General features: G+C 26.3%; 11 protein-coding genes across 11 annotated transcripts; 6 read left to right on the top strand and 5 right to left on the bottom strand. All coding sequences in view use genetic code 12, as the record gives it.

Annotated features, from left to right (window-relative positions):
* Positions 1-4085: 4085 nt before the first annotated feature.
* Positions 4086-5555, top strand: KGF54_005499 (uncharacterized protein; the record flags this gene model as incomplete). Its single annotated transcript, XM_051766303.1, has 1 exon — positions 4086-5555. One exon carries the CDS (start codon positions 4086-4088, stop codon positions 5553-5555), a length of 1470 nt encoding a protein of 489 aa, XP_051617533.1.
* A 140-nt stretch (positions 5556-5695) lies between these two features.
* On the top strand, positions 5696-6127 carry KGF54_005498 (uncharacterized protein; the record flags this gene model as incomplete). Its single annotated transcript, XM_051766302.1, has 1 exon — positions 5696-6127. One exon carries the CDS (start codon positions 5696-5698, stop codon positions 6125-6127), a length of 432 nt encoding a protein of 143 aa, XP_051617532.1.
* A 147-nt stretch (positions 6128-6274) lies between these two features.
* On the top strand, positions 6275-6904 carry KGF54_005497 (uncharacterized protein; the record flags this gene model as incomplete). Its single annotated transcript, XM_051766299.1, has 1 exon — positions 6275-6904. The coding sequence occupies one exon, from the start codon at positions 6275-6277 to the stop codon at positions 6902-6904; it is 630 nt and encodes a 209-aa protein (XP_051617531.1).
* A 678-nt stretch (positions 6905-7582) lies between these two features.
* Positions 7583-10267, bottom strand: KGF54_005496 (uncharacterized protein; the record flags this gene model as incomplete). Its single annotated transcript, XM_051766298.1, has 1 exon — positions 7583-10267. One exon carries the CDS (start codon positions 10265-10267, stop codon positions 7583-7585), a length of 2685 nt encoding a protein of 894 aa, XP_051617530.1.
* Positions 10268-11343: 1076 nt separating this feature from the next.
* On the bottom strand, positions 11344-12093 carry TRS33 (Trs33p; the record flags this gene model as incomplete). The annotated part of the gene is made up of 1 exon (XM_051766297.1): positions 11344-12093. The coding sequence occupies one exon, from the start codon at positions 12091-12093 to the stop codon at positions 11344-11346; it is 750 nt and encodes a 249-aa protein (XP_051617529.1).
* Positions 12094-13597: 1504 nt separating this feature from the next.
* On the bottom strand, positions 13598-14287 carry KGF54_005494 (uncharacterized protein; the record flags this gene model as incomplete). Its single annotated transcript, XM_051766296.1, has 1 exon — positions 13598-14287. The coding sequence occupies one exon, from the start codon at positions 14285-14287 to the stop codon at positions 13598-13600; it is 690 nt and encodes a 229-aa protein (XP_051617528.1).
* A 234-nt stretch (positions 14288-14521) lies between these two features.
* On the top strand, positions 14522-15702 carry KGF54_005493 (uncharacterized protein; the record flags this gene model as incomplete). The annotated part of the gene is made up of 2 exons (XM_051766295.1): positions 14522-14558; positions 14627-15702. 2 exons carry the CDS (start codon positions 14522-14524, stop codon positions 15700-15702), a joined length of 1113 nt encoding a protein of 370 aa, XP_051617527.1.
* A 389-nt stretch (positions 15703-16091) lies between these two features.
* On the top strand, positions 16092-18257 carry KGF54_005492 (uncharacterized protein; the record flags this gene model as incomplete). Its single annotated transcript, XM_051766294.1, has 1 exon — positions 16092-18257. The coding sequence occupies one exon, from the start codon at positions 16092-16094 to the stop codon at positions 18255-18257; it is 2166 nt and encodes a 721-aa protein (XP_051617526.1).
* Positions 18258-18354: 97 nt separating this feature from the next.
* Positions 18355-18891, bottom strand: KGF54_005491 (mitochondrial 54S ribosomal protein MRP49; the record flags this gene model as incomplete). The annotated part of the gene is made up of 1 exon (XM_051766293.1): positions 18355-18891. One exon carries the CDS (start codon positions 18889-18891, stop codon positions 18355-18357), a length of 537 nt encoding a protein of 178 aa, XP_051617525.1.
* Positions 18892-19210: 319 nt separating this feature from the next.
* On the top strand, positions 19211-20266 carry KGF54_005490 (short-chain dehydrogenase/reductase; the record flags this gene model as incomplete). Its single annotated transcript, XM_051766292.1, has 1 exon — positions 19211-20266. The coding sequence occupies one exon, from the start codon at positions 19211-19213 to the stop codon at positions 20264-20266; it is 1056 nt and encodes a 351-aa protein (XP_051617524.1).
* Positions 20267-20296: 30 nt separating this feature from the next.
* ECM42 (glutamate N-acetyltransferase) lies at positions 20297-21616 on the bottom strand (the record flags this gene model as incomplete). Its single annotated transcript, XM_051766291.1, has 1 exon — positions 20297-21616. One exon carries the CDS (start codon positions 21614-21616, stop codon positions 20297-20299), a length of 1320 nt encoding a protein of 439 aa, XP_051617523.1.
* Between the last annotated feature and the right edge of the window lie 142 nt (positions 21617-21758).

Raw genomic sequence — 21758 nt, 5'->3', positions numbered from 1 at the left:
TATTTTTTAATATTTTAATTTTTAATCAATTTTGTTTTGTGTAAATAAATAAATAATATTTTGCCTTTGTTAAATTATTATTAATAATAGTACTATTATATCAGATCATTATATTATATGAACTGATTAATATACACCACACTCGAATATATAATATCCTTAATATTGAGCTATTTTATATGTAAGATAATGTAGTAGAAAAGATGATTGATTTAATACCGTCAATATTCATTTTTTTTTCTTTTAAATAATAAATTGATTATAAATTAATATTTAAATATTTAAACTCTGTTGAGTAAAATTTCAATTCTTCTAAATTTGTAATAAAAAGAGGGGGTGAAAAAAATAATTTAAGTTTTATTACAGATCCATCAATATAATATTATTAGTATTGTTAATAATGTAGTATTACTTAGTTTTATTAAATACTTAATGATATATTGGTAGCATATTTCCATTATTTTTAAACTTTAAACTTTTTTAATATCGGAGTAGAAGAAAAATAAAATAATAAAATAAATTTATTATAAAAGTTTAATCCTTGAAAAATTTTATAATTTACGATAAGAGAACAATATTTCAAAAGTTAAATTAGATCAAAAGAGTACTGAAGATTTATAAAAAATTACAAAACTTTAGCAGAGAAGAACCCCAGCTTTCTTTTAATAACTATATCTCGAGGATTTAATAATAGCAAGCAATTTTACTTATTATCTAATAGTAATTAGTATTATATAGTCCTACTTAAAAAAGAAAGAAAAAAAAGTTCTCACAAAAAAAAATCTTCCTAGATCGGCAAATTAAAATTATTTACATACAATAAAAATAATATATGAAAAAAGTTGATAAAATATTTTATTATATTTAAAACGAAACGGACTACAAGTTTTTTATTTGGAGAGTCATAAATATTCGATATATTTTAATTAAAAAAATATCTCAGTTTATTGACATTGATTGATTGATTGATTGTAACATTGAACTTCTTGTCTACAAAATCTCTTGACAATATTTGTACCAGAAAATTTTATCATAAATATGGATAAGTTAGAAACTTGATAGAGTCAGATCCTAATTAATCTGGGTTCATCATAAAATTGCTTAATCATTGATAGATATGATGACAATAAGATTGAAAGTGTTACAATACTAAACCAGTTAAGTAATTGACCACAAGTCCAGATTTTCATAATTGTGTTATTAAATCAATTGTGTATTTCCCCAACTAATTTCTCCAACTTTTTATAAATTAAAACTCCATGGGCAAAAAGGATTACAAAATTTATATATTTTTTACCTTCTCCTCCTCTTCTCTATTTGCCATATATTTTTTCAACTTTATTGTGTGAAGTCCATCTTGACACAAAATCGATTTTTTATATTATATTTGCTATATATCGTACTATTAAAACTATTAAATTACACCCCCATTCTTGATTATCTTTAATTAAACAATACAATTCCCAATACAAAGAAAAGATCGATCTTTAAAGTTGGCTGGAGTTCAAATTAATATTTAAATTCCTGAAACGATTATAATTTGAATTAATAAATCTATCGACGTGTTTTGTGTAGTTTCAATTATAAGTTTTTAAATATTTTTTCATTTATTTCATTTAATTCATTTATTTCATTTATTTCATTATAAATCTAGTTATGAGAAGCAATTTTATGAAAATTTTATTCGATCTGGAGTAAAAGTTTGGAGTATTGTGTATTTAAATAATTTAATTCAATTGCTTTAATTCATAAAATTTCATCTATTCATCTTCATTTACATGTTTCAACTACTTGCACTTTTTCTATAGATATCAAGTCAAGTTTTGTTCTTTATACAATTTAATCATAATTTTTATTTTTTGTTGGTTAGAAAAGTGTATTTAATAACGTTTGTTAATTTAATTTATTTGACAGCACCCAACTTTTTTTTTAATGAAATAAAATAAATTAAATTAATTTTTTTTTTTCTTTCTTGTTTAAAAATTATTATAATTTAATTTTTTGACGTGTTTTTCTTCTCATCAACTGAATTCCCCCCCTTTAAGGCTTTTGTAAGCTACCAACTGGGACTTGGTGATTAAACTTTTACGAAAGTTTAAATATTACACAAAAAATAGAAGTCCGTAAATTATTTTAATAGTAAAGATAGGAAATATGATTTTTCTTAGTACATATTGATCTATTTTGGTTCGGGTTTTGATGATGATATGAATAAATCGATTATTTTCTCATGTCTAATATGAATTTCAACAAGTACAAATTATTTAACACATCTCATTCACATCTATTATATGTATGTCTTAAATTTTCAAACATATCTTCCCCCCATTTATTAATTATAAATTGTAAAACAAATATTGCATACAAACGTATGATATTTTACCAAATTTAATTAAATTAAGAAAAAAAAGAAAGAAAAAATATTAACTAGAAAGAAGAAGAATAATTCAAATAATCAACAAAATGATTTGATATGGTTAAATTTTCTGACCTTTTTGAAACATATCATACATCTTGTGCTGATTTGTCTCAGATGTTAATTCCCTAAGGGACCGATTCCTATTAATGCTTTTCTTTCAACCATATTATTTTATTGTGTCTCCTAAAAAATTGGGGATTATCGCATGTTTAATAGTGAAAATCAAAGATTTCCTCTTCTTATCTCTAACTACAGATACATAATATCTCAAGAAAACTAAAAGATGAATTGCAATCTAGAAATAATTCTATGTCAATTATTATAATCTATCAAATTATAAAACCCAAGATTTATCAAATACATCTTTTAGATTTTTATATTTCAATATGAAAGATAAGTTAATCAGGTACTTTTTAATTTGTCTCACTTTTTCAAAACTTTCTCGGAAAGATCGAATAAAATTAATGTAATGCTTCAAACTTAAATTTTAAGATTTACAAATTGGTAGTCAATTAGTAAAGTGATGTTTAAATATATTGCATTAAAATCAATTTTTATGTAAATAATGTTAAAAAAATTTCATACAATAGATTTGAAACCAAAGAAATAAAAATTTATTTAGAGATAAGAAATAAAAATTTACTTGAAACTTAATAATAAATTATTTTAACTCTTCTTTTTTATCTCGATTAATTAGATTATTAAATGTCAAAAAACAGATCGATTGTTCTTTTTCAAAAAAGGTACCCTTATGCAAAAACTTTTTACCCTATTTCTCCAGATTATTCTTTCTTTTCAATTCTTTTAATTAGTTTTGTAGTAGAACTAAGGAAAAAAACTCAAAACGTACTAATTAATTTTACGCCTTTAATTAGCTTTTTCCCCTCTTTAAATACGTTTGATTCATTCGCCTGCTTTGGATGAATTTGATAAGGGGTGCTATATTTAATGCTTGAAGACTAAATAATTTTGTTGGCTCTTTTCTAGCTTCTTGCATTTACTTCATTTTTGAAACAATTTATAGACACTTTTTAACAACCATTATTGTAATTCCTATCCTAATTCCTTTTGCATATTTTTGCTTGGAGTTTTGTTTCTTTTTAACTGTTCCTATTTTAGATAGTGGATGAACTGGATCTAGATGGACTTAATCTAGAACATATGATATTGTTTTTGATTATAAAAACATATTAATTAATAAATTGTTTGAATTTTGCAACTAAATAGAATTAAAATTTAATATATCAATTTTAGAGAACTTTTTTTAAATTTTTTTCATTCCTGCCATTTAAACTTGAATTCAATTTCATTAGAAGGATCAGAAGCAAACATTTTGAAACACCAAAGAAAACTCAATTTATAAATCTACTAACTCCAATAATCTCACTATAGTCAATTGCAAAGGAAATTAATAATGTAAGATGACTTCCTTATTAAGTACAAAAAATATAACAATTGGTTGCGCTTTGTCAAAAATTGAAACTTTCAACATGATTCAAACTAGCAATAAGTTGAGAGCATCATCAAGTAGATATAATTTCATAAATAATTATTCACTCGTTTAAACTATTTTTTTTTGTATTGTTGGTACTTCAATTAAAAAGCATCACAGCTCGTCAAAAATAATTAAATTAAAGAATACGAAGCCATAGTTTATCATTCAACAATGAGTCAATCAAATGAGAAAGAATTATCACCAAAGAGTAACTTTAGAAAAGCGATGAAGGAGAGAACTCAACATCAGAAACCAAAAAATAAACCAAGGCTGAGAAATAATCATCAAAATGGGGGATATAATAGACGATCAAATCAACAACCTAAAACAATCAAACAAGAAGATTTGATATTAGCTATTGCACATTTACAAGAATCATATACTCCACCACCCACCATTTTTCCACGAGTTGATTTAAATAAAGTATTGGAATCAGTAGTTAATGAATATCAATACAATTATGAAAAAGTACTAAAATTAAATCCAAGAATGACTGATAAAAATCAAAGACAAAAATTTTACAATGATTTAAAAAAAATTTATGGTAAAAAATCTATATTATTTTCAATAGATATAGAAGCTTGGGAAATGAACACCAAGGAAATAACTGAAATAGGTATTTCAATATATGATCCAAGATTTTCAAAATTTTCAAATATTCCACATTTTCAAAATATTCATATAAAATTGAAAGAATATTTACATAGATCAAATGGGAAATTCGTACCTAATCATTCAGAAAATTTTATTGGTGGGAAAACTATAATCTTAAATAAGTATGATACTTTAGTATTAATTCAGTCGTTAATTAATTTTTTCTTTTTACATCAACAGTCAGAACCAATGATTGAAAAAACATATTTAGTAGGTCATGATATAAGAGGTGATATAAAATGGTTAAATCAATTAGGTGTGAAATTACCTCCACAATATGATATTATAGATACTTCATTATTAATAAAAATTTCAAAAGGTGGTAAAAATCCATATTCATTAAAATCAACATTGGATTTTTTAAATATTCCAAATGTATTTTTACATAATGCAGGTAATGATGCTTATTATACTTTATTAGCAACTTTAAAATTTATGGATCCATTTTTTAGAATATCATTAAATTTAGATGAATGTGAAGATATTACTCCAATTTTAACTAAAGAAGAAATTGCTGAAAAAAAAGAAGCTAAAAAACAAGCAAAATTAGCAAAACAACAACTTAAACAAGCTGACAATGTAAGACAAGCTAAAATTGAACTAGAAATAGAAAAAAAAATCTTTGATATGAAGGAATCTCCAGAAGTAAGATTTCAAGAAATCAAAAAACTTAAAGAAGATAGTGCAAAACTTAAAGAAGATAGTGCAAAACGTAAAGAAGAGAATGCAAAAGCTAGAAAGGAAAGAGCTCAAAAACGTAAAGATAAAATTTTAAATTCAAATATTGCATCATTGATCGAAATCAAGTCTGCAGTTGAAGCGTTCTCATTTGTTTTTGATCCAAATTTTGGTATAGTGGTAGAAAATGAGAACTTGGTGGAAGAAGAAGAAGAAGAAGAACAAAAAGAATATGAATATGCATATGAGTATGAAGATGATGAAGATGAAGAAAGAATAGAAACAATTGGATATTTACATATTGACTGAAAATTAAAAACCATATTAATTATTTTTTTAATTATATGGTGCACTAGTTAACACATTTTTTTTTTTACAACCAATTTTTTTTTTTATACAACCAAAAAAATAAAATTCCAAACCATCAATTTGATTTTACTTTAATTGTAATGTCGAAAGTTTCATCATCTTCAGGAGAAAGTGAATCAATAATGGATGTATCTGATTTTCAGATTTTAATTAAAAATAAAGGTCCACCATTTAAAGTTTATGAAGATTCAGTAACTCCAAAAGATAATAAAGAAAACAATACCAATGATGAAGAAGGTGAAGAAAGTCAATTTTTATCAGGTATTAAAGATTTATTTCAATCTACTTTATTAAGTGATATTTCATCAATTGGTGCTAGTGATGTTGGTAATGTTGATAATGTTTTAAACCGTTCTCAAGAATTAGAAAGCAATGGAAATTCTAATTATGAAAGTGCTCAAGAAGATGGTAATAGATCTAAAAATTCTATAATTGAAGTAGAAAATTCAAATTCAAATAATGATAATGTTGACAATGCAAATGTTGAAGATGTCAAAAAAGATGACAGATAAACCAATAACTCATTTTGCTTTAATACATTTCTTGTTGCAATCTATTTATTATTATAGGTTGTATAAGATTTAGATACTAATAAATGTTACTTATATTTTACCAACTCAAGATCTACACAATTTATTACTAAAAGGTCTACCATCACTATGTATGACAACATAAAAAAGCAAAGATCAATCTCACAACTTCACTACAACGACACCATCAGTACAATAACAAATCAACCAAACAATGCTTCAGTTTCAATACCTGATATACTTTCAAATCTTAAATCCAATTTTGAACACTTTAAAAATTTAGAATTACCATCACCATACCAAATTAATTTCCAACATCAACAACTACCTCCAAAAGATCAAATCGATGGATTATCAAATCATATAAATTACCAAATTGAATTTTATATACTTTTTAAAAAGTATAATGAATTAGTCAATGGAATAAATGAAACAAATTATGAATTCAATAAGACAAAGTTAAAAAATGAACAATTAATAAATCAATTAATAGTTGCACTAAATGGAGATCTATCACTACTCAGCAATGTTAATTGCAATTCAAGTGTTGATGAAGAAAATTCAAGTTCAGATTTTCTAGTTGATAACTTTTTAAATCATTATACTACTTCCACACCTAGGTTTAATAAAAATTTTGAAGCTGATATAACATCACTTGGTACAAATTCAGAAATTAGAGATAATGAAGTAGCTGCTAAATTAGAAAATATTTTTAATCCCAAGGAAGAATTTGAATCTACTATTGGATCATTTGATTAGAGGTAAATATATCTGTATAAGAATTGAATAAATAAGTCAAACTACTTTAATAGACTTCCCATCCATGCCCAGTTATTAATATTTCTACCTCCAGGTCATATTTTTATATGTACATATAAATTTTGAATATGAACATCTGAAATTTAAGCTTATCCTGGGGAATTAATTGATCTAATTGTAAATATAGAGAAGAAAATTGCAAGTGGTTCTAGTGGTGGTGTAATAGTTTTACTAGTTTTTGTTGTTGTGGTATTATAAAAGACTTGAACTCTGAGTTTATTTGAGTATAAAATATAATGATTTAATGAATTTGGAAATTGTAGCTCTTTTTAAATTTGTTTTTGTACGTATTCGAAAACTAGAATTATAGGTTCCAATTTTTGTGTATGTTTCAGACTTGCAGAATTGAAGCAAAATTGAATATCCAAAGTAACAGATTGCAATTTTCAAGCCTTGTTTGATGCAAAATATTTTACTATAGGATTCTGATAAATTTATTAGAGAACTACAATAGATCAATTAAAAATATTTATTAAGTTTTGTAATAATAAAAAGCAAATTCAATATAAAAAATTATACAACAATAAAAACTATTCAGAATCCCATAAATCCCATAAGTAACTAATAACATCTATTCCTCTAGTTGGCCAGACTTGAGCAACATATATATACCATCACTTATTTTGATAAATTTTTTTTTAATTTAGTTCTGAAAATTCTTCTATTTTTATTATTTATTCTTTCTTGTTCTAAATATACTTCAACATCATTACCATAATAATTTTGAATTTGCTGTAATTGAGTATCTTCAATGTTTTTTTTGTTAGTTGGATCTGATTTTCTATATTCCCGATTAAGTACTTCTGTCAAGAACTTTAGTATTGTTTGTGAATCTGCTTCTTCACAGCTTTTCTTTTCTAAACTGTGATGTCTATTGTTTCGGTTTTTTAAACATCCTTTAATTGTAGGTTCTTTTTTATATTTATTTTTTTTTTTAAATTTTAAATATTTTGATTTTTTACAACCACTTGAATATATCTTATATAAGCAGTAATCTAGCTCTTCTTGAGTTAATTGTTCTTGTTTTAATGTTTCTGCAATTGATGAAATATCAATATTATTATTGGTTGTTTTTGCAATTTTTATTTTATTTAAAACGTATTTTTCAATATGTTTTGGAATATTTTCTGTTTCTTTACCTTTAGTTGAACCATATTTCAAAAAGTTTTTAAATTTTTCTAATTTACCTAAATTTTTTTGATTAGGTTTTATTGGGTTGTGAATAAACTGAATAACTTTATCTGTTTTGTGAGGAGCATTGTTCAAATTTGATGATGATGATGATGATGCTGATGCTGATGATGAAGTAGCTGTAGCTGAATGAGTAATTTGATCTAAAAGATGAACAAAATCATTGAAATATTCAAATTGCAAATCTACTTTATTATATGATGATTTAATACCCGAATTTATTGGTGGTTGTTTTGCATCTTTACCCTGTCTAGATTTATTTGCACTATCTTTGACAGCACATTTAGCTTCATTTTTAAAAATTGTATTGATATTTGACAAATAATATTCTTGTAATTCAGCAGGTATTTTGCTATTTTCATTAACATCTTCATTAGTTGAGCTTGAGTTATTTTCAGATGATAATTTAATACCCGATTTTATTGGTGGTTGTTTTGCATCTTTAACCCCTCTAGATTTATTTGCACTATTCTTGACAGCACATTTAGCTTTATTTTTAAAAATTGTATTGATATTTGACAAATAATATTCTTGTAATTCAGCAGGTATTTTGCTATTTTCATTAACATCTTCATTAGTTGAGCTTGTGTTGTTTTCACATGATGATTTAATACCGGAATTAATTGGTTGTGGTATTGCATTTTTACTTCCTCTTAATTTATTTGCACTATTCATGACAGCACGTTTAATTTTAGTTATAAAACTTGTATTGATATTTGACGACAAATAATCTTGTAATTCAGCTGGTATTTTGATATCTTCGTTGACATATTCATTACTTGAGCTTGAGTTATCGTCAGTGATACTTGTATTGTTTGCAATTTTAGGTTCTAATGGTATTTTATTTTCATCAATTGCTGAATCATCAAAAGTCTTAAAAAATTCGTCTTCTAAAGAAATTAAGTTTTCTAAATTTTGTGAAATTTCGGAATTGAATCTGCTCTCAATGGTACAATTTCTTGAGTCACCAGGTATTTGTAAACTTGATCGAACATCAGATAAGTTATTTGAACTAATAGTTTTTTCATGAACTTGTGTAACTTCAGTTTCTTGATTGCTAAGTACAGGATTTTGAGCTTCTGGTTGTGGTATTGGAACACCTGCGATTGTATAATAATGTTGTCTTACTTGTTCCAATTGTTTTTCAAATAACTCTTCTTCATACTTCTTTTTGTTTGCTTGTATTTTAATGATTTTTTTTCTATATTCTTCAAGTAAGTCTTCAACTGGTATTAAGTCAGATTGTAAACATTTGGCGTACTCAATGTCAAAATTTTGATTATTTTTTATTTTTAAACAAGATTTTGGAGGTGGGGTGGTAGTTTTTCTTGACTTTCTTCTAAATAATTGTGAGATTGATTTTTCAACGTGTTTTGAAACATTTTCCGTTTCTTTACCTTTGGTTGCACCATATGTAATGAGGTTTTTAAATTTTTCTAATTTACCTAATCTCTTTTGATCAGGTTTTTTTGGGTTGTGAATGAATTGAATGACTTTTTCCATTTTGTGGGCATTGTTTAAATTTGATGATGTTGATGCTGATGATGCTGATGATGCTGATGAAGTAGCTGTAGCTGGGTTAATTAAATGATCTAAAACATGAACAAAGTCAGCAAAATATTGATATTGTAATTGTTCTCTATTGTTGTAAATAGTGTTATCAGTGAAAACATGATTAAAATTATTGAAATATTCTAATTGTAATGAAGCATTTGTGTCTAAAGCTTTAGTAATAGCAATTGGATCACTACTTGGATGAAAAACATGGATAAATTCAGTAAAATATTTGAATTGTAAATTATAAGATAAGTCAATATTATCTTTGCATTGATCTTCTAATCCAGTTTGGTTTTCTAATTCTAATTGATTTTTTAAATCTTTAAAAAATTGAGTTTTTGAAATTTGTAAATTTTCTAATTGTGTAAAGATATGTCTACTAAATTTAGCAGGTTTAAAAATTCCAACTTTGGTAAAATTATGTTGTTGAGGTACTTTAACTTCAATTGATGATTCTTTTGTTTGGGTTTTTGAAACTGATGGTAAAGTTGGTGATGGGTAATCAAATGAAGTATCTTTTTCAATATTTTCTTGAACTTGAATATTTGAGGACATTTCAAAAAACTGAAGTTGATTGATTTAAAGGTTGATTAAATGAATTAAATGTATTGAGTATAAATTTGTAATTAATTGAAATAATTAATTGATTGAGATTTTGGTAATTTAAATTCGTTTGTGTTGAAGAATTTAAATTGAAGTTGAAATAAGTTGGATATAAAAAGTGGGAATTTTGATATGTTTTGCAACCATAAATAAATATTAAATAAAATATAATTAATGGTAGTGTGAGGCACAAAAATATTTATATGTGATTTTCATATTGTTAATAAAAGTTTAATTAGTGATTGATTTGATCTAACTGTAAATTGACTTATAACTTATAGAATCTGAATTGAGCTTATGTTTTAATGAGCAGTAAAGTAAATACATAAATAAATACACGAATGAATAAATAAGTAATTAATAAATAAAACATTGTAACTTCAGCCTTAGGAACAACCATAAACAAATCAAATTTAAAAACCCAATAAATAAAACCTTTATTAAAAATATAAGTATGTAATTAATCATGTATAAGCTGTGTATATTTACTGTATAAGTTAAATTGAAAGTAGGGAATTAGTAATATTATTGACAATTTTATAAAACCTATTATCCAATTCATAATTCAAACAAGTATTTGTAACATGTATTTTTCAAGTTGATCTTTTGCTAATCCTATAACATTGATCAATCATGGGAAAGGGTGATTTAAATCCACTAATAACACAATGTGAGACTAAATCAGTTGAAGCACCAGTACTAGTATGGAAACAATTATAATTTCTGGCTAATGTTGTAGTTGCAAGTGTAATAAAACACATAGTTAATCTATATAATGATTTATTGTTGGTGTACCTTCTGGAGTTATTGCATTAAATTACAATTTATTATTTTCCAGATTGATGCACTATGTATTGGTCAATTTTGTAGTTGTTAGGAATCAAAAAAGCTGGGATTATTGTTGATGTAAAGTTGGTGAATGAGGTTGTTGCTAAAGCTATTGAAATCCTCTGTTTGGTGATGAACACAATCCAACTGAATCATTTTTACATATAACATTGATCATTTCATTCTTTAAATTTCACTCATTAATTATTTACACCAGTTTGAATATTAAATTGTACAGAAGGAAATTGATTAAATTCACCAACAACACTCCCATCAATACCAAAACTCCACAAAACACCTCTAATTAACCCACAGGGGAACCATAAATATATTTTGGATTTTGTAATAGTATCTTGCATTCCTCGTTGAGATCTAATATTTTCAAATAACTTAAAATGATTATCTATCAATACAAATGTTCCTCGGTGGTTAGTTCTTAAATTATCTATTTGTTTTATAAAAATGAATTTCCATACATCTCTACAAATGAATTTCATTATATCTAATATATCTATTATTTTTGTTGATGATGCATGTTTATACAATAAAATTTCTGAAATTTTTAAACCTAAATTATAACCAAATTGTTCTATTCTGATTGTCACATCATCGGTATATAATAGTTGTGAATCTAGTATGTTGATTGTACCTGGTAAATCTTTTGGAAATTGTGATAATTGTTGATTTATTCTTGTTTGATATTTGTTAAATTTAATCTCTTCAATTTGTTCTTTAGTTTCTACTTTTGTTGGATCATCATCTTCTAATGATATATCTTCTGTTACAGAGAATTCATAATCTGATCTTGAAGATTTCAATGAATTTGAAAAATTAGGATTTGTTATTTGTTCTGATACTCTTATTGATGTTGGAATTAATTCTTGTAGTAGATATTGCAAACTCTTATAATTGACTTGTGATTGCTGATCTAGTGGGTCTAATTCCGTCATCTCTAAATGGATGTTCTGTTTGTAAATAAATTTTTCTGTTAAAATCGAGGTGTAGGTGTTTTTAATATTACTAACTTTATCACATATAATAATATTTGATCCCACTTATTAGATAAATTTTCTCTCTTGTAAATTGTAAAGAAAATTTATATTATCTACAATAACAAAATAAGAAGTTACGAAAATAATACATATAACTTTATTTAAGACCTTAGCTTGATCATTGCATGGGAGGTGTACTCAGATCGTACTTTATTCCACGTATCATTCTTTCTTAAGGAATTAGAAAATGTTCTGCTACTTAGTTGTTTACTTTCCAATATTGTTCTGATCTATTCTAGAGTGCAAGATTAAACTACAATCTAGTTACTTTGAAGGATTGGGTTTATAGCAAATCTGAACAATAGAACTATAAGTTGGAAAGATTATAATGATATCAGCAACGTATATGACCGCATTAAATTTTGATTTTTGACAAATATGTTCTGTTACATGGTTGGTATATTATCTCATTATTTATCATCTCGAAATGGTCCGCTACTTAATTGTTTATTTTCCAATATTGTTCTGATCTATTCTAGAGAGCAAGATTAAATTAAATTCTATTTACTTTGAAGGATTGGGTTTATAACAAAATGGAACAAAAGAACTATAATTTTGGTACCAGAAAAAGACATCACCGACGTCTTATTATTACTTTACCACATTTGTCCTTTAATAATATTTCAAGCATTGAATTTTGCTTCAATTAGGACGCTTCAACGAAGTTATCTTATAGCAATCTGAAATGTTTGTTCTATTCAAATTTATATAGTCATTGAATGTATAATAATTGTATGATGTATAGTTAAAAAGTTTGAAATGTGTAAGTCTTTGTTGTCAAACCTCTCTACATCTTTGCCAACTAAGGTTAAGGTTATACTATTCTCTCAGAATCTAGTTGGTTTAAAGAAACTAACATTTAAGTACTGAAGTCCTTAAATTTTTACAGAGGGTATTTAGACTAGAAATTTAATAGAAACAAAGAGCTGGTGAATTTGCAAAATTTAACTGAACTCATAAGTGCACTTTACTATTTCTGAGATTAATTAGAGTAATTGAACTAGTTACCTCTTAAATTTTTAAAGCTAATTTTGATGCACCTTAGTTCACTTGTTCATGTACATCAAATAACGTCAAATGTCTAGAGTTATTACAGATGATTAATTTAATTTTATCTTTTATTATAAATTCTTGATATAAGTTATCTTGCCTTCAAGTGTTATTGATACTAGAATTGAACATTCACATATGAGGCAATACTTGTATTATCTTTCGCCTATTTAATTGAATTTGTGAACTGGATATATAGTGCCAAAATATAGAATCGTTCAGTCATTTTTGTCAAAGCTTTTTAAATACCTATTTTGCTGAAAATAATACTTTGACTTTTAAACGTTCCTCTCCTCTAATGCTTCTATAAAGATTTCAGTAACCTTCAAGTAAAAAATGTTCTACTTTTCAATCATCGTATTGCATCTTTTAAAACTTCAATAGCCCATAAATGAAATTTAACAAAAATTTGTTCATCATTAGTTAATTCAATTAACAGTTTAGGTCTAATCATTGATCTTCTAAGATATTTTTCATTATTTGAATTTTCAGTTTTAGCATAATTCTTTTCATTTGTTTCATTTATTTTTAATTGTAATTGATATATATATTCATTAAAATATAATGTTATAATATCCCAATTTTGTAATAAATGTATTTCATTATCACTAATTAACATTAATCCATATTTTCTTTCAAGACCTCTTGAATTTACATCATATATTTTAAAAATTTTATTAATACAAAATCCATTTATATTATCACCGAAAAAATTGGGTTTTGTTAGGTCTAAGTTAGTTTCAATTGATAAGGATTTCATTACTAATTTTGTTAATGCTGCATATCGTTTTTGAGAAGTTGGGTATTGAGTTGATATAAATTCTTGAGTTTCATTTTTTGGTGTAGTTACAGTTGTTGATAAATTTATCACATTTTCAGGTAATATTAATTGACATGATGAACATGAATTTGTAGTTGTTTTAGAATTTGATTGTAATAAATAATCTTGTTTTTTGTCTTTTGTAGTCAATTGAGTACATATAATTATTGATGGACCATGTAATTCACAAAAATGACATAAACAAACTATATAATTTGTCATTTACTTGATTCAATTCATTTGTTGTTTGATTGTTGGTTGTTGATTGTAGGTTTAAATTTGATGATATTATTTGATAGTTTGTAAAATTGTACACTACAGAAATCTTTTAAATTTTTTTATGGAGACAAAGATTTGAAAAATTTCAAGTCAAAGGAAAATAATCCTCTTCTTTTTTGCTTATAACAATTATTAAATAATTATTTATTATTATTAATTGGACTATTTGAGTATAATATGTCGTCTTCAACTTCTACCACTACAGCTACTAAGAGTATGTTCTATCAATCGAATGAATTTCTTCATTTTTGGCACCAATTACTAACTATTCTCACAATATAGAGGCTGCTCCAGTTGATTATTCAATTTCAAACTCCGATGTTGTTTTTAAATATAAAACTGCTGGTAAAATTGCAAATAAAGTTATTGCTCAAGTAAAAGAATTAGCAATTGCTGGTTCAAATACTTATGATTTATGTGCTAAAGGTGATGAATTATTAGAGGAAGAATTATCAAAAATATTCAATTCCAAAAAGACAAAGAGCACTCCAAAAGGTATTGCTTTCCCAACTACTATAAGTCCTAATCATGTTCCAGCTCATTTGGCTCCTGTTAGTAAAGATGATGAAGCAAATATTGAATTGAAAGATGGAGATGTTGTAAGTATTCAATTAGGTGTTCAATTAGATGGATTTCCAGCAATTGTTGGTGAAACATTTGTTATTGGAGCTTCAAAATCAAATCCAATTGATGGTCAAAAAGCCGATTTATTAAAAGCAGCATGGACTGCATCAGAAGTTGCATTAAGTAATTTTAAACCAGGTACTAAAAATTGGGATATTACAAATGTTGTTGGAAAAGTTGCAAAATCATTTGATGTAACTCCAGTTGAAAATATGTTAACTTATAATCAAGAAAGATTAAAAATGTATGCAAATAAAGAAATCATATTAAATCCTTCAAAACAAAATAAAGCAAGTATGGAAACTCACAAAGTTGAATTAAATGATGTTTATGGTTTAGATATATTAATTTCAACTTCTAAAGATGGTAAAGTTAAACCATCAAATTTTAGAACTTCATTATATAAATTAACAGGTGAATCATACGCATTAAAAATGAAAATGTCTCATAAAATTTTAGGGGAATTAAAAACAAAAGCTAATGGTCATCCATTTCCTTTCAATATTCGTAATTTAGAAGATCCTAAAAAGGCAAGAGGTGGATTGGCTGAACCAACAAACCATAAGATCTTGTTATCATACGACGTTGTTGCTGAAAAAGAAGGTGAATATATTGCTCAATTTTATACCACATTTGGTGTTACTAAAAATGGTATAGTTAAATATACTGTACCAGTATTTGATGAAGAATTTTATAAAAGTGATAAAGAGTACAAAGAAGAAGAGTCTTCTTAAACTTAATTCCGTCCGCGTTTTATTGGCCCTTTTGTTTATAAAGTATACTTACACATGTTCAAAGTTAATTATACGATTGCATTTTTTGGATGATTTAATGATGATAATGAAATATTCATATTAAAAAAAATACATACATCTTATTAGGATACGTTCAACTTTTGGGAACATGCTTAACTCTATTTCATAAAATAAACTTTTCTTTACAAATCTGAAACATAATCTCTTGGTTTATCAACTGTGCCGTTGGCTTTTTCAATTTTCAAAAATATTAATATTTTTTTTTTCTTAAATAAATTTTCCTCAAAAGTTTTGATTAGACGAACAACCTAAACTTTTCAAGAATATTTCAACTATTTTATATGCTAACCTTATAATATTACATTTGAATGGTAACTAGAAGTAGTAGTCGAAGTAAATCATCAACTTCAATCAATGGGAATCTTAAAAATTCAACGTTGCTGGTATCAAATGGTAATTTAAAAGATAAAAAATCAAATGCTACTGAAATTTCAAGTAATAATAATAATAATAATAAACGAAAATCTGAAGAAATTGAATCACCACCAACTCCAAATGGTTCAAATCATAGAAAATCTAAAAGAATAGCTAAACTAGGGAATATACCTAAATTATCAGCAAGTCCAGATATTAAAGAATTATTATCAAGTCAAATTATTTCCGATAGTGAAGAGAGTCAAAAAGTTGAAGAAATTACAATACCATTTATTGAACCACAATTAGCTGCACCTTCTCCAATATTTACAGGTCAACCACTAGAAGAGTTTCCTTCTACCAAGGTAAAGAAGGAGTCACTATGGCCAGCTAAATTAAGACGTAAAAAAGCGAAAGAAAATGATCAAAATAATATAAATAATAATGATCGAGAATCATCCCTTTCAAATGATGATGAAAGTAACAACAATATAAAAATAGAACTCAACTATAAATCAAATTTACAAACACCAAGAACTCATGATATAGTCGAAGAAAGTGAATTAAGGTCACTGAATAATGGCACGGTTCAGCAATCACCGTCGAGAAAACTAAAATTAGTCGTTAAAACACCAAAACAACCAGACTCACCAAATAAAAGTACACCAATAAATGCATTAAAAAAGATAAAAGTTATTTCACCAAAGAAATCACCAATAAGTTCCAGATTATTAGCTCCAAATACCAAAATAGAAAATAACACCAGCTTTAACTTTAAAGATCTAGAAGAAGATGATACTTATAAAGATAATGATGATTTTTGTTTTGCATGTGGAAGACCAGGAGTATTTATATGTTGTGAAACATGTCCCAAATCATTTCATTTTACATGTTGTGATCCACCTTTAGAAGTTCCACCTGAAAATGATTGGTATTGTCATGAATGTTTTGCCAAGAGAAACCCGAAATCATTACCTAATTGGAAAGAAATTGGAATATTTGGGAAATTATTAAATGATTTACAAATTCGAAACCCAAAAGTATTTCAATTACCTAAAAATTTAAGAGATGAAACATTCATAGGAGTTGAAACTGGTGATAATGGTGATTATGCTGATGATTCTGAAAAACCTGATTTACCAAAGAAAACTAATGGCTCACAACAAATACCAGGTTTTAATAAAAATATTGATTTAGAAATTGAGAGTCTCTACAATGAAAAAGGAGAGCCATATCTATGTCATAAATGTGGTGAATCAGCTCAAAACCATAAAACTTTAATAAAATGTGATTATTGTCCATTAATTTATCACGTGGATTGTCTAGATTATCCAATGTTTGGTCCAAAAACAATAGGAGATAAATGGAGATGTCCCAATCATATCAAAGATTTATTACCAAGAGGACTACCAGAAATGAGACAATTTAAAGATACAGAAATTTTGGAAAGTTCTTTACAAAGTAATTTTCTAAAGATAATGGCCATGAATAATTTTGTTGTTAAATTTGATTCTGAAGATTTTTATCGAGATGGATCAAAACATAAATTAGAAGAAATTAGATCTGATAATGATGAAAAATTTCAAGTTTTAGCAAATTGGGGTGATGATTTAAATGCAATTCATCCGGAGTTTACAGTACCGAATTATTTCAGATCAAAATCAACTGAAGATGGAATCTCATCAAAATTGAAATCAAAACTATTGAGTATACCTAAATCAGATTCTTCAAATTTACAAACTTTTAGAATACCTGAAAAACTGATAATACTAGATTTTATAAATAAATTTGATAAAAAATCTGATGTGCTAGAGCATAATTTGGAATATGATTATCAAAAAAGGATAGAGGAAAATCCCCAAGAATTAGAATTTGTCAATGGTGTCAAGTCGTTGAAGCAAGAATTAAATTTAGATGCATTATTGAAAGCGGTCAATTTACAACAACAACAACAACAAAATGAAGAAGTAGAGAACAAAAAACAACAGATTCAACATCAAGAAAATGGAGAAAGTAATGGTAAAGTGCTATCGAATGATGAAATTCAAGAACTTTTAAAAATCAAAAAGTTAATGGAAATAAAAGGTCAAGATGTTATACTAAAGTTTCTACAAAATTAAATCTAACAAAATATTTTGTATACGTATTATATTTATTTTATTTACATGAATTATTTTTGAATCATTACATTGCATTATTATCATTTCATAAACTGTTTTAATTTCCATTAGCTAATTTCTCTTGAGCTTCTTTTTCTCTTTGTTCTCTCATTGCCTTTTTAATCATCATAAAATGACTTGCAGGTTTTAAAGGTAATTTTGGAATTTCTTCATCATTCATCTGTCTTGCATTCGTTAATTTAATCAATTCACTGAAAATTTGATGTGGTGGTTTACTTATACAATCAATTACTGAATCATTTTCTTTGGAAGTTCCATGAATTTTTAAATTCAATGGTAATTTTGTTAAATCTTCTTCATTTTCCACTGTTATATTATTTATAGTGAATTGAATTTCTGGATTATGATATCTTAAAGTAGGCAATGATTCTTTCCAAAAATTTCTGATCCCATTTGCTGGTTTGTACAAGAATGGTCTTTGATGATATATAAATAATTCAAATTCTTTATATTTTGATTGATCAAATTTATATGAATTTTTTGAAGTTCCTCGAAGTCTATTTACTTTTTTGATTTGCTTTAAAACATTTGGGTTATATTTCTGTTTGGGTGTTATTATCATTTGCATAGACATTCTGAATTTGGTTCGTTACTTGGTTGATCTTTTTTATCTATGGTTGATTAGTGTATATTTCATATTGAGAAAAATTTTATATACTATGAGAGACTCTATGTTTTAAAATCTGTATCAACTATTTTTGGATTTTACACGACTAATATTCATATTTTTGGCAACCACTTTTTATTAATTTAAGAGGTATTCTGTAATATTAAGATTCAATAACAATCAGTTAATTGGTCATTTCATATAATTGGATGAGTCTAAGTAATTCATATCAAGCAGTATAGTGTTAAAATTTTGATTTCAACACTAGTTTTAGGCTCATTTTTTAATGTTTTTGTTTAAGTTGATAACATTAATGAAAAATTCAAGCAACACTTTTATGTTGTTCTTTTTCACATTATTAATCAATTTTCTATATTGGTTAAATCTTAAATTTAGAAGAGTTTCTGACTTACTATTTGGAACAGTCTTTGAACCAAAATTTGATTTAGTTTTAGTAACTGGTGGTTGTTCAGGTTTAGGTAAAGAATTAGTTTCACAATTAGTAGATAAAAATTCAAAAGTTATTGTTTTGGATATTAATATACCAGAGGACAAAGATCCTAATGTTATTTATTATAAATGTGATGTGAGCAATAGAGAAGATGTTTTGAGAATTGCAAATGAAATTCAAAGTACTGTTGGTATAGTTACTGTTCTTATCAACAATGCAGGTATTACAACTGGTAAAACAATTTTAGATTTATCATATTTAGAAATTGAAAATATTATACAAACCAATTTGATGTCCAGTTTTTATACTATAAAAGCATTTTTACCAAATATGCTAAAATTAGAAAGAGGTTATATAGTAACAATTGCGTCAGTATTAGGTTATATGTCACCTGCAAGATTAAGTGCTTATGGTGCTTCAAAATCAGGTTTAATTGCATTACATGAATCATTAACTTATGAATTGGGTCCACCTTCATTAAACCCTTTTGGTATTAAAACTTTATTGATTTGTCCTGGTCAATTAAATACTGCCATGTTTAAAGGTGTGAAAACTCCTGCAAAGTTATTAGCACCAGAGTTAGATCCAAAATTTGTTGCAAAATGTGTTATATCTGCAATTGAACAAGGTAAAAGAGGTGAAATAAAATTACCTTATTATGGCAAATTTGTACCTATTTTTAGAGCTTTTCCTTGGCCGATTGTTGAAGTAGTTAGAAAATTTTCAGGGATAGATAAAAGTATGAATTCTTTTAAAGCTAAATTATCAAAAGTTGCAAGTAGCGTTACATCACTTGCAAGTAGATCAATTCAAGGTTCTCAAAAAGGGTCAGAACAAGCTAGTGTTCATCAAAACAATCTGAATCAAAACGAAATTGAACAAAATCAATAAACTGTTTTGCTAAGTATTTGTCAATTTATTTTATGATCTATAGTCTCCATTAATTGTAACGTATTCATGAGAAAAATCACAAGTCCAAAAATCAGCACTTTGACCACCACCTGTACCTAAATCAATTTCAATTATTAAATCCTCACTTTGTAATATTTCTGAAGCTCTATCTTCATCAACTTTTTCTGGTTCACCATTGATCAACAAATCTAAACTTTCACTACCATCAATTGGTACAAATTTAACACTTGTTCTTGATGGGATAACTGAGTCATTCGAAACGTCAGCGTATCCTATAGCACATAATATACGACCCCAATTTGCGTCTTTCCCATACATTGCAGTTTTAAATAACGCTGAGTTTGCAACACTTGATCCAATGGTTTTAGCGTCCTTATAAGATATAGCATCTTTTACTTTTAAAGTAATGAATTTTGTAGCACCCTCACCATCTCTAACAACCAATTGAGCCAATTGTTGAGCAAAAGCTGTAATTTCTTTTTGTAAAGCAACATATCTTTCACCACATGATGCATTTATATCTATTAATTCACCTCCTGCTGCTCCATTCGCTATTGCTACTATGGTATCATTTGTTGACATATCACCATCAACTGTTATACTATTAAAAGATCTATCAATTGAATATTTTAAAAGATGTTCTAATGCTGCTGGAGAAACTGGTGCATCAGTTACAAAAAATCCTAATAAAGTTGCCATATTGGGACAAATCATACCTGCACCTTTACATAGACCAGCTAAAGTATATATATCATTATCTATTTTGAATTGTTTACTTACTAATTTTGGAAAAGTATCAGTTGTACATATGGCAGTAGCACAATTCATCCAATCTTGATGAGAGCTACCTAGATGATTCAACGCCAATTTTGGAATTCCTGATAATATATTATCAATTGGTAAATTATTTCCAATTACACCAGTAGACATAACTAAAGTAGAATCAGGTTCATTTTCTAATACTGAATCAGTTACAATAACCATATCATTAGCATCTTTAATACCTTGAGATCCAGTTACTGCATTTGCATTTCCACTATTAACAACAATTGAATTTATTCCTGAACCTTTAGTTTCTTTTATTATTCTTTGTGATACTTGTACTGGAGCAGCTTTAAATTTATTTGTTGTAAAAACAGCTGATGCTGAAGCATTTTTACCAAATGTATTATGTAATATAGCTAAATCAAATGATTTACCATCTTTTTTAACACCACAATGAATCCCACCTACTATATAACCTTTTGGATATACCCCATTTTTAGGTACAAATCTTGATGCTTTGTCCGATAGTAAGCGAATGGATATTTTAGTCAATTTATTTTGCATTATCTAGATCTGTTGTTAATGAATATATAAATGAATCATATTAAACAACTGAAAATTTATTTGGAGATACAAAAAAATTAAGCGCGAGCCGCTCAATTACTTAATTTGGAATACTAATAGAAAAATATTTTTTACACCAAAT

Source organism: Candida jiufengensis (genome assembly GCF_024610255.1).
Source record: "Candida jiufengensis strain CBS 10846 chromosome Unknown scaffold11, whole genome shotgun sequence".
NCBI lineage: Eukaryota > Fungi > Ascomycota > Pichiomycetes > Serinales > Debaryomycetaceae > Lodderomyces > Lodderomyces jiufengensis.
The sequence above is the reverse complement of the archived record's forward strand: the minus strand, read 5'-3'. Positions and strand labels throughout refer to the sequence as shown.